Source organism: Amblyomma mixtum, chromosome 1 (genome assembly GCF_055824585.1).
Source record: "Amblyomma mixtum isolate Tamu chromosome 1, ASM5582458v1, whole genome shotgun sequence".
In the NCBI taxonomy this organism is placed as follows: Eukaryota; Metazoa; Arthropoda; class Arachnida; order Ixodida; family Ixodidae; genus Amblyomma; species Amblyomma mixtum.
The window spans coordinates 274,998,460-275,014,291 of record NC_143012.1 but is presented as its reverse complement, the minus strand read 5'-3'; the positions used below and the strand labels follow the sequence as shown (position 1 = coordinate 275,014,291).

Here is a 15,832-nt window from a genome sequence, read left to right as displayed (position 1 = left end):
TAAAGCCAGGACTTTCCCTAGCACCATGCCGAATTGAGGAACCCGGCGCAATCTGGTAGTCGAAGAACTCGTGCACTGATTTCGCGTCCGTGTAGCCGGAAATGGAGGGACCCTAACCTAACCTAACCGAGCTGACAGGCCAATGCTGGAAACATTTCCGTCGTTTGCCTCATTAGGCTAGCCGCGTCGGGCTGTCCCTCTTTGGCGACATGCTATTTTATCCCTCAACGCGAGGCAAGCGGTTAAAGGCTGAACAGTTCGTCGCTCGAGACCACTTCTAGCCCGCGTCAGCCGTCGGTCGCAAAGGCCTTCTCACAGCGCCAAAGATGTCATCCAACATAGGCATGAATATCTATTTGGGAAAATCTGTTTTGGGAGAACGCACACACGATGCAGTCTTATGCGAATTTTTTAAAGCGGTCTTCAATCTTCATCGTGAATCACCGCGTCTGGTGATTTTGACTTATTGCGCACATTATGATCAATGCTCTCCAATCGTTTGCACTCATTTGCATGGCCTGTTATTTTCTGCAGAAATACCCAACAATAAATTGTGGCTTTCAAACGTCGCAGAGTAGCTGACGGCCCTACTTTGCGAAACACTGGCGCTGTTGGATGGAGCAGTTTTACCACAAGCAAGACACGCTTTGTAAGAATGAAGTAAGCAGCATCGAATAGTAAACTGCGTTTTGTGGACATTCTGGCCATATTAAGAAACGGCTTTTTTCTCAGACCTTTTTGCTTGGCTCCTCGCTTAAGCCTCTTTCATTTTTGCTATTCGCTGATTCACTCTGGGCATCAGGTGACTTTTGTAAAGCTAATACCAAACGCAAACTGCGCACTCTGGTTGCAGTGTGGAACAAAATAGCTAGAGGGTATTATTCCTTGTCTCATAACGGTCGGTGTAAGTCGCCAGCGAGGAGTAAGCGCACGAGCAAATTAACTAGAATAAGCGGGTGACTGAACGAGCTTTTGCATAAATGGCGTTAAATGTGCGGCTATTCTGAGCAAAATATTCTGCACAAGTTCATAACTCTTCCTCAGAGCACCGCGAACTGCTCCCAAAATTAACACTTTCTGCAGAAATTGAGCTATGAGCACAGTTATTTCCGCGACATCACGCTGGCAGGGGTATATGAAAGCGCAACTTCCGTACCGGCTAATTGGAGATACCTCCGCTGCAGCCGTAAATGGTCCGCCTACCACTATGAACATAACTGATGGAGGAATCGGCGCTAGCGTCTGTAGTAAAGAACAATATCTAACCGCCAGAAGGTTCTCTTTCTAACACTTTTGAATTTCTAACCGGCGTGGCCGTTCCAACCGTCGCGCATATTTTGTTTGCATGTTTCGAGAGATCCGTCAGTCGCGTTACCTCGGGCGCTGTCGCCTGGATTGCGGCGCCTGTCACGAGCACTTTGGCGCCGTGTTCCGTCATGTGTTAGTGATGTTGGTGCTGCGACAACTATGCTGGTGTTCGGTTTTATGCTCGTGACGTTCGAAATTGTGAAGAGTGCAGCGAGACCAGCACGGATACGACGGGAACCACTACCTGTGCTCGCTTTCTCGGGAGCCACCGCTCATTTGAGAGCCGTGGATCATGAACTATGATTTAGTCACTGCTGTTCATGAAGCGTCCATTATGTTTGGTCCGCAAAAGAGTCGGCACATCGTTGGAACTGATTATGCAACTCAATTTTATTGTTGTCTCATATATTAGCACGGACAGTGAAGGCCATCGCGTGATAGCGGTTTGCTTTCGCGCGTTTACATAAATACGAAATAATTTTTTTGCAACTGCATATAATTGTAAGGTACATCGTGGATGCATTAAATTGCGTGCACTAACTGTGGACAGGATGATCCTTCTGTATTGCGTGGGAAGTATGCACGGAATTATCGCACATGTAATGCGTGCTCCATGGGCGAAATGAAATACTGTAAATGTCACCTACACCGTTTGAAATAAACTTTACACCTCTGTTGCGCCGACACGCACTATTTGTATAGTATGGAATGGTGTAACATATACATATGGTGTATTTTAAGAAATCTCACTTAAACTGAAAGTAACGGGAAGTGCGTGCATGCGTTTGTGTGTGTGTGTGTGTGTGTGTGTGTGTGTGTGTGTGTGTGTGTGTGTGTGTGTGTGTGTGTGTGTGTGTGTGTGTGTGTGTGTGTGTGTGTGTGTGTGCGTGCGTGCGTGCGTGCGTGCGTGCGTGCGCGCGCGTGTCTGTGCGTGTCTGTGCGTGCGTGTGTGTGCGTGCGTGTGCGTGCGTGCATGTGTGTGCGTGTGTGTGTGTGTTTAATTTTAACACGCTACAACAAAGAAGGGGCACGAAATCCCAAGTAAAGCTTAGTGCGCGGCCGTGCACATGGCAGGCGGACAACGATACATCCACATACCTCACCCAGCAGGCCCCATTTGAGACTGGTGTCTGCGTGTGAAGCAGATGCTATGCGAATACCCCCTGCGCCCGCATGTTTCCCGTTGTCATGGTGATTAATACGCCGCAACTGCGCCGCTAATCGTTATGAACATAACTAAAGGAAGGATTGGCGCTACCGTCTGTAATCGTGGCCGCTGGGAGCTATGCGAAGTTTCACCCCCGTGAAGCTGGTTTTGTTGCTGAAGAGGGAAAATGAATTAAACTTGAAACCGAAACACACTGCATTACACTGCAATACGCGTTTTAATGCACTTTTATGCATCACCAAAATATGATAACTTTTCTTACGGCGCTCACGGAATGCAGGAGCGCCTGCAATGGATACATGCCTATGCGATTGGTCATAAAAAATCTGTCCGACATAGGTTCCTGAAGCAGTCAGTGAAAGCCACGAGACGCGCCAGCAGGCAACGTTACGAATTGTGTGTGAGCCCAGTAGGCGGATATGCACAACGGTTGCTATTGCGCAAGCCATGAAGACGCGATGGCGGTTTCAAAAATGCTGAGGGCAACATTCGACTCATGCTCTTGTGATTAAGGCTGTACAAGCTGAATTGCTGTATTCAATTCAGCCTTTCGTTACTTGCAACATCCTGACTTCAGCAAAAAGCGAAAATTCGTAAAGGAAACAAAAAAAATGGCACATTTCCTAAGGCTACCTCCTACTGAATGCATGCCCACTTCTATGAAATTTTTTCCTCCTTTCAGTGAACAAGACACGGTTCAGTGAATATCTTTTGTATTCACGGATTTTCTGTCTCACGTTGACAAATAAGAACGCTTGTCAGCACGAAAGAAGGCACAGGAACCGAAACCCCGCCCTCAATAATAGAAGGAAAAAGCACTCAAGTAATTAGAGGCCGCAAATCACTTTCACTTCGTTCAGCGCCCACCAAGAAAGCCGCTAGGCGACGCACAAAAGTAGCCCCCACTCTTTCATTACCGCCGCATTCAGCCGGGCGAAGAAAGCGGGAGAATTTCTGCCCAGCAGATAGAAGAAGCAAGCTGCTGAACGGTTCCCAACAGCCCGCGGCGCGTAAGCTGGCTTCCCGCCGCAGCCACAGAAAGAGAAGGCAGTTCTTCGTCTTAGTACTTTTCTCTTCTTTTTCGCTTCGTGCCCTTCGGCGTGGCAATCCTTCCTTTCTTCCTTCTGCCAGGACGACTTCGAAACAGAGGCGCCCCAAAGCGCCTTCCCCGAGGGCCTTACGCGTCTGCGACGAAGGCGGGAAGGCGAGTGAGGGACAGTGGCGATACAATAGAAGGCGCCTCAGACGCCATTTCCTTGCGAGACGTCGTGGCAGTGCGCGCTGGGCCCGAGAAGACAACTAAGCTCCATTGTCTTCTCGCCCGAAGGCAGATCGCGCAACGTTCCGCTCTCGGAATACGTCGCAGGCGGCGGTGCTGGCGCAATACCAAAAATACACACGCACAGCATGCACACCTGGGCGTGATTCGGAATTGGGACAGAGCTTCCCAACCAAAAAGGTAAGAGGCAAAAGAAAATTCCATGCGGGGATCGACAAAAAAAGGGTTTGAATAGGAACGTGCAAGAGGTGTTCCTCCGGCTCCCTTCCCACCGATCAGCGCGGTGTAAATGTGAACGGGAGATCGAGGGAAAGTGAGAACAACTCCCAAAAGAAGTAGGGGAAGGAAGAGGGGAGGAGAGAGTAAGATAGTTTGAAGAAGAAATGATCGGTGATAGGAAAGAGCGAAATGAAGGAACCCGAGGAAAAAGGAGGCAGTCATGCAGAGAGGCGCGGAGCGAGAAAAATCCACGACGGTTACTCACCCGTCCGCTAGCGCAGTGACGTCAGGGCAAGGAAATGTGGTGTGCTCCAGCGGGAAGCCACGAGAGGAGAGTGAGTGCGGAGCAGGAGGAACGGAAAGCTGTGTACGCAATTTTACACCGCGGTGTACCACGCCCGCGAACAAAAAGGAAGAAGGAATCATCTGTAGGATGGAGTGCGCTCCGGGTGCGAAGGGACGAAGAAGAGCAAATGACGAAGGCACTCCATACAAACACTCGCACCAGTTCAACTTTCTTTCCATCGCATCGCACTTTGAACCATCTATTTCTGTCTGTTCCGTTATTTCTTTCTTCTCACTTCGCCCCAAGGAATTGAAGCCTGACTCAAAAATGGAAGTTGATAAAACTGCCGGAGACAAAAGGAGTTCGCTGCGAGCAAATAGGGTTGAAGAAACGGATGGGACAGCAGTGGGAAAGAAGAGGAGCGCGGGACGATATAAGGCTTAAAGGTAAAAGCGAGGACTAAAGCAAGAAGGCAAGCAGTGAGGAAGAGAGATGCTCCGGCGCCTCTTTATTCTGGGTATGCAGCTCCCTCCCCACTTATTTTCCTCCTCTGACTCCTTATTCCCTCTGCGTGTCCTCGCAGCACCGATTATTGTTTTCTGCCCCGACATTCGCTGCCCGCGCAAGCACCAACCACGAAAACACACGAACGCGTACCTGAAGTCGGAAAAAGAGAGCCGGGAAAAAGCAGGAAGGAAGATGAAGTCACAAACTGCTCTCTTCTCGTGGTTCTTTTCGTTCTGAAACGGTGAAGACAGCAATCGAAGAAATAAAATAGCACGGCATTGCGTCATTCCGAAAATGAGAGAACGGTGCCCGATCCCTGTGGACGTGTTGGAAGCGACGAACGCACCCCTCCTCGTACGTAGGTTCGCATACCGCGCGCAGCACAAACACGTTCAGCTGGCTCACGACGGAAGATCGACGTGAAGAAAGAATTGTGGGATAAACTAAACGAAGAAAAGAGAGAGAGAGAACGAAAGATGAACCTTTGGAGAAAGATAGCAATGATCTCAGCCTAGCATGGAAATTAGAAAAGAAAAAAATGAACGCACTGAATGAAATTCAGGGGAGAAAATTACCCTGGCTCTAACAACCGATAAAGGTGGTGGGAAATTTCGCGCAAACCGTCAGCCGTTAGAGACGAGAGCGGAAGAGGCAGCTCGGAAATAAACGGAAAAATAAACGGAAATAAACGGAAATAAACGGAAACCCTACTTGCCACAAATTCTTCACCTCACTTCCTTCTTTCTTACTGCTCTCTTTCGCTTTCTGTGTCTCACTCGCATCCTATATATCTGTTTTTTCCTCTTTAACTTCTATTCCGTTTGCTTCAGAAGCAACGAAGGTGCTCAACGAAAGATCGTAACTATTTGATTTGGCGATATATCCTTCGGCCTCGAAAGCGAAGGAAGAATGCATCTTTCCTTCCATCGACAAAATGTAAGAAGCAAAGACCAGAATTTCGAGGCAAGGATGCCATAAAAAATGCACCAGTTTGAGAGAAACGTAGCCAGCTATGCTTTTTTAACATTATTTTCTTCGCTCTCTTTCTTATTTCGCTACGTCCTGGTGGGGGGTACCTGCTCAAAATGTGGAATCGAAAGAACCTCGGGACGCGAAGATGGAAATGGCTTTTTCGGATCTGTTTTCTTGTGCCCGCGCTCTCCACCGCAGTTCGTTTGTGTTATTTTTGTATTAATTTCGATTCTTTTCACTCAAGGTACCAATGCAATGCCAGTATCTCGAGAAGAGCGGACAACAAACAGCGCCAGAACTGGAGAGTATCCTGTAGTCAGTTCGGTCACGGCAAGCGCGGAATGCTTTCACCTCCGTGTCTTTGCTCTCGCAAACAAGAGAGAGAACAAGTTATTCAGAATTCCTGTCTTGTCGCGCTTCACACTCTTGGTCTGTCATCCTTGTTTGCAAACAGAAACGAGCCCTGAAAACATAAATATTTCACGCACATATTTGACATTCGCTTGAAATGGGTGTACGCCATAGGCATGAGCAATATGCTTTCCAGAGGCCCATCTTCCTTGTTTGCGCAGTGTATCCTCAAAGCGTAGGTGGAAGTTTTGTTGTCTTGGTGCGTTTGTTTAGTACAGTTTAATTGCATGCAGTGTATGGCCTCGTTTCTGTGGAGTAATTAAGCACAACAAGACCAAAAATGTTGCTGCTCAGTTAACGGGGTGCGATGGACAATTTCAAAATATCTCTTACGAGCATTTGAACGGTAAACAAAGGACGCTGTAAGTCATTTTTAGGCAGTTTGTTCATTTTTAAGCTCGCAAAACTTCGCACCACTCTTCACAAGCGCATTGAGCAGGGCTGGGACCTGTGTGTGTCTTTCGTGGTCTTGTCTCTCGCACTCGGTAACAGAAAAAAAAAAAAATTCGGAGCAGACACTTAAGTTCCGCCTTAAGATTATGACACGATAGGGTTATTGGATTAATGCCCATATATGCGACTCCCTACTTAGACCAACTTGCTATTGTTTTTTATTGACTAATCCTTCCGGTATTAATAACGCCGCTTGAACGTGATGCTGCTGATGCTACGCGCGGTGAAACGTACGCGCGGAGCAGCAAACCACGTAGAAGCGCTGCCAGGCGCCTTGCCGAAACGCACGGGACTTGAGTCGCAGTCGTAGTTGATCGGCACATCGCTCTCGACAAACCCGATGCCACGAATGCCAGCATAGCTTCCGAGCCGAACGAACAGGCGGCTAGCCGCAAGCTTCGCGGTGAACGCGCCTTGGATGTGCGCTGCGTTGTTCGCCGGTCACCGCGTGATTCCTGCGTCCCCGTACGGCCCCACTGCGCCCGAGCGAGACGAGCGGGTGGCGCTGCCGTCGCGCGCTACCTGTTGGGGCAGTGGTGTGCATTGCGAGGAGGAGGAGGGAGTGGATTTAGTGGGCGCCCCCTGATGGCGCTACGTGTGCACCAAGCGAAGAGGAAAAGTAGCGGAAACGTTCTTTGCTACTCGCTTAACTGCGACTTCTGTAACTTCCATGTTTATAATTACTAATATACACCATAGTACATGTCTAAAGCACCCTTCTAAGACAACACCGTGTTCACTAGACGCGCCTTTGTTCATTCCAAACCACCGATCCTTTCTGTACATAACTATGTAGAATAAATAGCACGAAAGAAAAAAAAAGCTGGCGTGGCGGAGTGGTTAGCCTGCTCGTCTCGCACTCCGGAGGCACTGATTCGATTCCCTAACTCAACTAATTTCCTACTCGGCTTTATTTATTAATGCTTTTGGGATTTTTCGCTTACGGTCAACGCCGCCGACGACGACACCGGATTTACTGCGACACGTGGCTCTTAACACTATCACGTTAAAGTAAGAATACCGCTCTTATAAAACGCCTGCATCGGCAGATTGTTTTTAAACTTTCTCTGCTTTTTAAACCCACACTGGAGGATGAAGCAATAAAGACACAAACAAGCAAGAGCGGATCACTACAGAGAGCTTCCTCAAACACTGAATTCTTCCGGGATTTCACTTCCGCCGGACGATCCGGCGCAAACGTTGGATGCAGTGAAAGAGGGAAAGGAGAGGGGGAAGGAGTTGCTCAGCTCGCAAAATAATGTGGAGCCGCCGAACAAAGCGCGGCAGCCGGTCGGGACACCGATAAGACCGTCTCTATCGCCGCTTCGCTCTCGCTGACGCAAGCCCCACCAGCGAACGAGCGAGCGTCTGTGCGTCGTCTCGGCCGGCCAAAGTCATATCTCCCACCGTTTTATGATCATTATTTTTTATTTGCTCAGCAGATGCTAGCCTCCTGGCCCCGGCACTTACTCTTTTTCTCACTGCATCTTCTGTTGCTGTTCGCGCGCGTCCAATGGAAAAATCGATATGAAGGACATGGCCAGAGCTGGGCCTGGCCCGTCCCGCCCACGCTAAAGTGTCTGATCGGGCCAAGCGGCAGTGCTAGCCGGCTCTCGCTACAAGCTAAACGACCAGGACAACAACGACAAAAAAGAAATACCATGCGTGCATGAGACCAATACAAACGTCGCAGAACTGAGAGCTACCCACAGCGACATGAAAGCTGAGGTGTATTTGAGGAGGGGAGTTGGAAAGAGCTTCTGGGGATGCCACTTTTCTAGGCCGCCGCCACCTCCTCCTCGGCTTTGAGCGGCCGCTATGTACATACGTTGCCAAGGGCCCTGGATGCGAGTGCGCGAGAAAATGTGTTTCTTGCGAATCGGGCTTCACGGCTGGCGATTATTTCTGGCCCCGGAAGGGTAGAATGTACGGAGCGCGCCTCACACCAGCAGTTCTATCCGTTCCTCTATATTTTTCGTTTGCTCCTCTTTATTTGGTTTGCTTGCTTTGTGTCCCTTCTAAGGCCCTGTATGCTGTCCACGTTTTCGGCGTTCTTTATGGCGCGATGAACACCGTCCATGAGCAAGAAAAAGAGAGAGTGAGCTTTCTCATTGAAACTAAAAAAAAAAAACGCGCAGTAGTTTACTCAAAATGGCGGTTCTTACATTTAATATCATTCGCATGCCTATAAAATCTGAACAAGCTTATTTTTCAACAGCAAGTTGTTGATGAACGCAGATTTTTCGCATATCCTCGGACTACACTATAACAGTCAATATATCAGCAGATGCGCCCTCGGAGTGCATGCCGTTTTGTGCTATTTATTGTCAAAAACGCAGCGCATTTGTTTTCTGTGAGAGTATTAACTATTCGAGGCGAGCAAAGGAAAGTCTTTAAAACCAAGATTTCGCTACGCATTCAAAGATTCCATTCGATATATTGATAGAAATCTCCTATAATGTTCCACAGTTGCCCCACAATTAAAATGGACAACCGAGGAAGCTGGGCTGGAAACAATCATAATTAGGAGAAGCAAGAAAAGACAAAAAAAAGGGGGATAAGAGGAAACGCATTCCTTTGATGTGTGCAGGAGATGACTGCGAAAACTCCGCGCACTTTTTACATCAAGCCAGAAAATAAAACAGATGGCGGTAAAAACAAAACCATGACGGCTAGGTATTGCTCACTTATTAAAAATCTCCTACTCTTTTGGGCGATTTGACTAATAACGTAGGACTAACACCGTTCCCACTTCGAATTATTGATCAATTCCCTCTCGCACAACCATCTGCTAGTCGTCCTGGTCAGCGATATAGCGTCCTGATCAGCGATATAGCGACTTCCCCCTACTGATGGTGGTCCTGAGTTCGAAGCCCGGACCAGGACCAATTTTCCTGCAACTAGTAAGTTTCCGTGGAAGCTACATAGCTTTTCTTTGTCCGGGCTTGAGTGGATGCTAATCTGATATTCCCATATTACTACAAATATATTCCACGTTAGCGGACCCCCCTAAACATTAGCCGTCCAGATTAGCGCAGTTGGCAGAGCGGCTTTGCGGTTGTCCCGTCCTCGAACTCCTCACCAGGACGAATTTTTCTTTGCGGTAGCTGTAGAACTTTTCTTTGTTGCCGTATGGCTGCGCTTTCGTGGATGATAATCAGTAATTATCTCGTTACTAAATGTCAGCAGGCAGTACGCGAATACCGTTAAGTATGCACTGTCCGAAAAGAAAAATATTGCAGCCACTTTTTGAGGTATGTGGAGGTAGATGAAGGAGGTGAGGTCAGAGCCAGAAGAATCCCGGAACATTAGGCCTGAACGCCAGGATGTTAAAGCAGGTCCGCGTTTGATTACGAAGACTAGTGCAATAGACTAGGACAAAGGGCTAGAAACAGACAGAACGAACACTAAATTGCGCAGGTCTAGTGTACTGCGCCAGTGTTTTTCTTTTTCCTTGTTGAGAGAGAGTAATACTGCGTGCGTGCTACGTGTGTGTGTGTATGCGTGCGTTTGTGCGTTTGTGCGTGTGTGTGTGTGTGTGTGTGCGCGCGCGTGTTCGTGCGAGCGCGCGTGCTGGAAGCCTAAACTTAAAGCTAAAACTGTTGAAGTTTTTACTGTCGGTATGCTTTAAGAGGAAGCAGACGTTGCTCAAAGAAACTGCACAGACAAAAACACGTGTTCAGATATACCGGTCTGATTTTACCTACGTGAGCCTGCTGTGGGGCAGCTGCATACGAGATCCAAGTGTCCAAGTTACGCAAAGCACAGGGAGCAGTTAGACGGGTGAACACCATATTCCATTAAAAAGTCTAATACGCATTGCACTAGCCGGCTATTGGCGCTGATTAACACATAACACTACCAGACCAGTGTAACTTTTAGGCGAAGACAAACCACTAACGCCGGTCATTGATGTGGATACATAGATACTGTCATGTCCTTACTAATTAGACTTTCCGCTGGGCGTCATTTTGTTGAAGTGCAGAAAGGCTTGTTGGCTTCGATTTCAGGTAAATCTGGTGTTGGGCCGGACTGTGGCGATCAGAAAAAACTGGCACACGATCTCGGCGGATGAAACGCTCCCATGCTCCTGATTCGGGACATTGTTGGATGGCGGTAGGCCAAAAGACACGAAAGCAAACGTGCGTTGAAAGTACTATTTAGCGGATAGTGTTTATAGCGCGAGCGCTCATTGCCGCGCCTATGTATAGCGTGGCGTATGTAGCAGAACCATCAACGTCTTCCCAATGCACGTACACTGATGTAGTAATAAATAAAGCCCGTATTGCAACCGTAATGTGTGCACCACGTGACCTGCGGAGTACAATGCGCACATAGGATGCCTTTAAGCAAAACGGACACATTTCAGAAGCCCCCATTGAGCAGCACAGAGCACGACTCTACCGCTGACAATACACAGTATGTGACTGCAGAAAAAAGAAGAGCAAACATCGACGAGCAATAAATGGAAACAAAAGAAGTATAGGGTCAACACAGCATGTGCTTTTAAGTTCACTACAATGCGCACATTCATGCCGCACATACGTACGACCCATTACTCAAGAACCTTTAAAAAGCACCCCTCAATTTTCGTCGATGGGAGGCCCTACACCTCGATTCATTTGACAAAGAGAGCTTCGCGCTCTAACTTTAAGGGTTTCATTCGACGAAGTTCAGTCGTTTCTATCAATGTAGGTACCAGAAGGAAAGGATGTTTAGTGAGGAAGAAAGATTTGGTGTCACAAAACGGTCAACGTACGCCACATGATAAAGCTCTACTCTGACGCTGTTCGAGAGAGCAACGACAGCATTGCGAACACAGAGAACAATAAAACATAGCCAGAGCGGCGTCAGTTTCCTGGAGCTCTTTTTTTTTTTTGCGTCGCATGGAATGACCACGCCGAACAGTGCACTTAAATGAGAAAACAGATGACGAATGCTCCCTTAAGACGCTTTCCACGTAAAGCGCTCGCCGAAATGACCACGACACGAAGTGCACTTTAACCAGTCCCAGTTCTCCGGGGTGGCTTTCTTATTACCTTTCCTTTTCTTTAATTTTTTCTAGATCTTCTCTTCTGAACTGCGCCACTGAAAGCCTTTCTTCGCATTCTTTTGTTCGGGGCCAATTTAGGCGGTACTTGTGCCCCAATCGTTCCAAACGAGCGGCGTCAGCACAATCGCAGCGGGCCTGTTAGCTCAAATGAAGAAAGTTGGAGTGATAGAGCATGGTCTTATATATACCTATATGTGCCATCGCTGCGAAAAGAATGTTGTTTATGGGCTTCAGAATAAGATTTAGAAAGCCAGAGAAGCACCTTCGTTACTCTTATCAATGTATCATGCTTGCCGTCTGCAGAACCTTTAAGAAGGTTTGGAGGGCTAGTTGGTTATGAAGCATCATGAAGCAAACAGCGCAATCTGTGACACACGCAGTGTTCGTTTTGTTTTTTTGTTTTTTGTTCTTCTGTGTGCGCCTCCGACAGCGTTTTTCACTTTATGATGTGTCAGAAACGACTGCTTTGCGGGCTCCACCATAGGCTATTTAGGCACCTTGGGCTACACAAGCGTATTATATATATAAAGCATCCAAGATCACGATAAGCCTCGTGTGTTGCCTTGACGTGGCCAAGTATTCAAAAAGTTGAAAGAAATTAGTGATTTCTAGGCGAGCTACTTCTCTCTAAAGCTGTCTTAACATCACCTGGATGGGCTGGGAGAATTCAGTGGGACAAGCGCAACCTTACTGTGATGCATTTTTGATTACCGTTCCGTTTTAAGCCGTCAACTTGAAAGAGGTGCGCCCATGAGCTATGTTCTCAATATTTCATAGATCCTCCTTTATTTCGTACAGTAATATGAAAGCTAGAGTCTGATTATGAGAAAAGTAAGGTTGGACTAAGTCATTTCAGTCATGTTTTGAATGACGTAAGTTAGTTTTTACCCTTGGAGAGCAAAAAAAAATAATTGGCTGGCTATTTAGAGTTGCTAAGCACGAAATATTGCGTGAAAGCAGGATTTTTCCAGGTGGGCGAAACCACTGCTACGTACCCGAAAGTGGGATTGAGTTGTCGACTGACCCGGGGAGCAGTTATGCTCCTTCAATTTCGTCGCCATTGCCAATTTATCCAATGTACGCCGGCGGCCTATGCTCCAGTACCACGTTTCTACAGCAATGTTGTCAACGCTAACGCGTATTGCTCTATTGCCGTGTTTTTGCCACAATGTTGACCACGCCAACGCATGCAGCGCGCATCTCTTTGTCACTGCCACCACATAGCTTAAAGTACGAATAGAAGTATTTGCTGATGAAGAATATGTGCAGTGCACATCCCGAGAATGTGTTGAAGATAATGTTCGGTTGCGGTGACAGCGCACAGTAGCCAGCGAAGGTGTTCTGTTTGCGTCACCGCGCGTTTGAATCTCATTCGCGGCAACATTTATTTACTTGTTTGTTTATTAATGGTTCGACCAAAGGCACCCTCATGGCCAAGCTTCACACAAACCGGTGAGCCGGTTTGACCTCGTGAACCAGTCATTTCGCACTAAATTCTGACCAACATTATATGACAACCCTGCGTTGTCATATCACAGTTGACGGAGACCGTCAAACCCGAAACCCAGTTTTCTCACATGCTAGTCATACACAACGTGTTGCGTTAGCTCCATAGAGCGTTAAGAGAAGAGATGCAACACTAGAGCGTGATGTTATGCCTGAAGGTGATACAACACACAAATACGGATTTTGGCTTTTTTAAAAAAGTGAGGTTTTTCAAATAAATTTGCTTTTACTGCTCATTGCGACTGTGGCTTTAACAAAATGCATAAGGTGGATTCTGAGCCGATGATTGGTACAAACGAACATTTATCGGGCGCCCACAATTGAATGTGCACAATTGTGAGAGTTTACGTAAAGTCAAAACAGTGTGGTGGCGAATGGCCTCCTGGTATAGTTCTCGATATATTCGCATTAACGGTCTCAGGAGGTGCGAGAAATTCGGCTGGCCTTCCCGCTCTCCTTTTCTTAATGGGTGCATCTATGACTTTCACGGGACTCAGACTGGTCAAGAGCGTGCCAAACAAGAAAGTCGCTCCGTAGCAGTCGTAGTATTCCTTTAGCACGTGGCTAATAGCGAAATAATTCTCAGACTTAGCGAAAACATACATGGTTCGAATAGCGGCTGCAAATCCATCGCGCTCTTGTTTTCAACGAAGAAGCAGTGCATACAGCGTCCTGCGCAGGCTGTGGATGATGCACTGTGCACGCGTAAAAAGTGGTGGTCCCAATTCAGGACACGGAACAGTGACCTCCACAAATCTTTTCAGGCTCGGCAGACTCTCTCAAGCACAGAGGATCCGGAAGGTACTCAGGAGGCAGATCCAACAGTAACTTGTACATAGGTAGGCTTTCGTACAAAGTGCCTTCTCCGTTTCCGTAGCGTCGCATTTTTTATTTTCGTCTCCTGATTTTCGTAGACAGCTCCTGCACCCGACCACTTAGTTACGGCCTCGACGCCGTTGTGCAAGTTCGGCGAAGCGTTGTAGTGAGTAAAGTCGATGGAATGGTATGGCGGCTGTGAGAATGACTTTTTTCCCCGAATGCTAAAGATCCTTGTTTCATTTGCTTCTGCCTTCTCTGCATCTGCAGTTTCGCGAAACCGTGTTTTGCCCCCTGCTCCTGCTGCTTTCTTTTATTATTGTCTGTCTTGACGTTTGTCCTCAAGTAGTCCGCATTTCATATTAAGAATGCATGTTTGTTGCTACCCATGTAGTACATGTCCCCAACCGTGTGTTTTCTTGTATGTGATCACTGAGCGTTGCAGTTTTTACTGCAGTGTCACGTATTTTTTATTACGCCTTCTGCGAGCGAGAGTAGGCTACCCACTTCGCTTCAAGCAGAAACTCGACCACTTTAGAAAACTCTGGTGTGAGTCACGTATTTCGCTACCTTCACAAAAGAACAACGTGTGCCTAAAATAACAAAAAGAGAAGAGGGGTCGTACAAAAAATTCGGTGCGGGCGTCAAAACACGCTCGCATATTGAGTTTAAGCATAAAGCAGAGAAAAATAACTCCCAAGAAAAGCTTTCGATGCTCGGCTGCTGTTTGAGGGGATGTAAACAGTGTATTTTATTCTCACATGAAAACGTGTGGTAATTCATGAAATCAATATTTCTTGCTTACTTGGTTTACATCTAGAACATCTACGCATTTCCTATTCATAAAGTATACCAGGTGTTTCAGGGAAGCTAACCTAATATCTCAATTCAGATGGAGGCGAAATTCTATAGGCCCGTGTACTGTGCGATGTCAGTGCATGTTACAGAACCCCAGGTGGTCGAAATTTCCGGAGCCCTTCACTACGGTGTCCCTCATAGCCTGAGTCGCTTTGGGACGTTAAACCCCCATAAACCAAAACCAAACCGAATATTTAAAAATATTATTAGTGAGGCAAAGAGAAGTTTTTTATTGGATAGTAATACCAGAGTTGGCAGACGTCCAAACAAAGCGAATCACGTTAACTATTAACGTGTTTCAATAAATTGTAATGGTAAACTTTTTCGATAGGAGCCCCATGGCAATTAGAGATTTGTAGCCGGCATTTGTCCTAGCTATATCGATTTTTAAAATTTCGAAACAGCGATTACCCTCGCCGCTGTGAATCAATTAATTGGGACGGACCATTTCTTGCGCCTTTCGAAACCACGCGCCAGCGGGCAGCGCTAAGCAACGGCAATTAAATCGCTATACACCACAGCGCACGTAGCGCGTGGCGTTATCTGCCCTGCCCGCGCTGGAGCTGTGAAAGCATGGACGGGTCGGCGATCGTCGCGCGGTACGTGCGGTGTGGAGTATCGCGATTTGTTTGACGTCACTATGGGCCCTCCCACAGGAGCGCGGTTGCTGAACGGCGCGAGAAATTGTCGAAATTAGTTTACCCACGGCGGCTAGGGTAATCGCGTTTTAGAGATGCTAAAAATTGATATGCCTATTACTAACAGCCGGCTACAAATCTCTAACTTCCCTCGGGAGTCTATTGATAGTAGATAAAAAGTAAACTATGATAAGTTAATTAGTGACGTTAGCAAACTTGTTTCGCTTGTTTGAGACGTCCGCCAGCGTTGGTATTACTATCTCACAAAAAGCTTCTCTCTACCTCAAAAAACCATTTCAAAAGTTTACGGCAGCTTTCTTGAAACACCTGGTAGATTCAACGCATCAGATTAGAGCGT

General features: G+C 47.2%; 1 protein-coding gene across 5 annotated transcripts in view; it reads left to right on the top strand.

Moving 5' to 3' along the window:
• The window catches only part of LOC149371752 (glutamate receptor 1-like), a 173,862-nt gene that overhangs the window by 44,991 nt on the left and 113,039 nt on the right, over window positions 1-15,832 (top strand). For 4 of the 5 annotated variants that reach the window (XM_089566037.1, XM_089566040.1, XM_089566038.1 and 1 more), the window contains exon 2: window positions 13,927-14,001. The exons of the other annotated variant lie outside the window; for it this stretch is intronic. In XM_089566037.1, coding sequence (XP_089422163.1) covers window positions 13,927-14,001 — 75 coding nt within the window. The remainder of the gene's footprint in view (window positions 1-13,926; window positions 14,002-15,832) is intronic. 5 annotated transcript variants of the gene reach the window in all.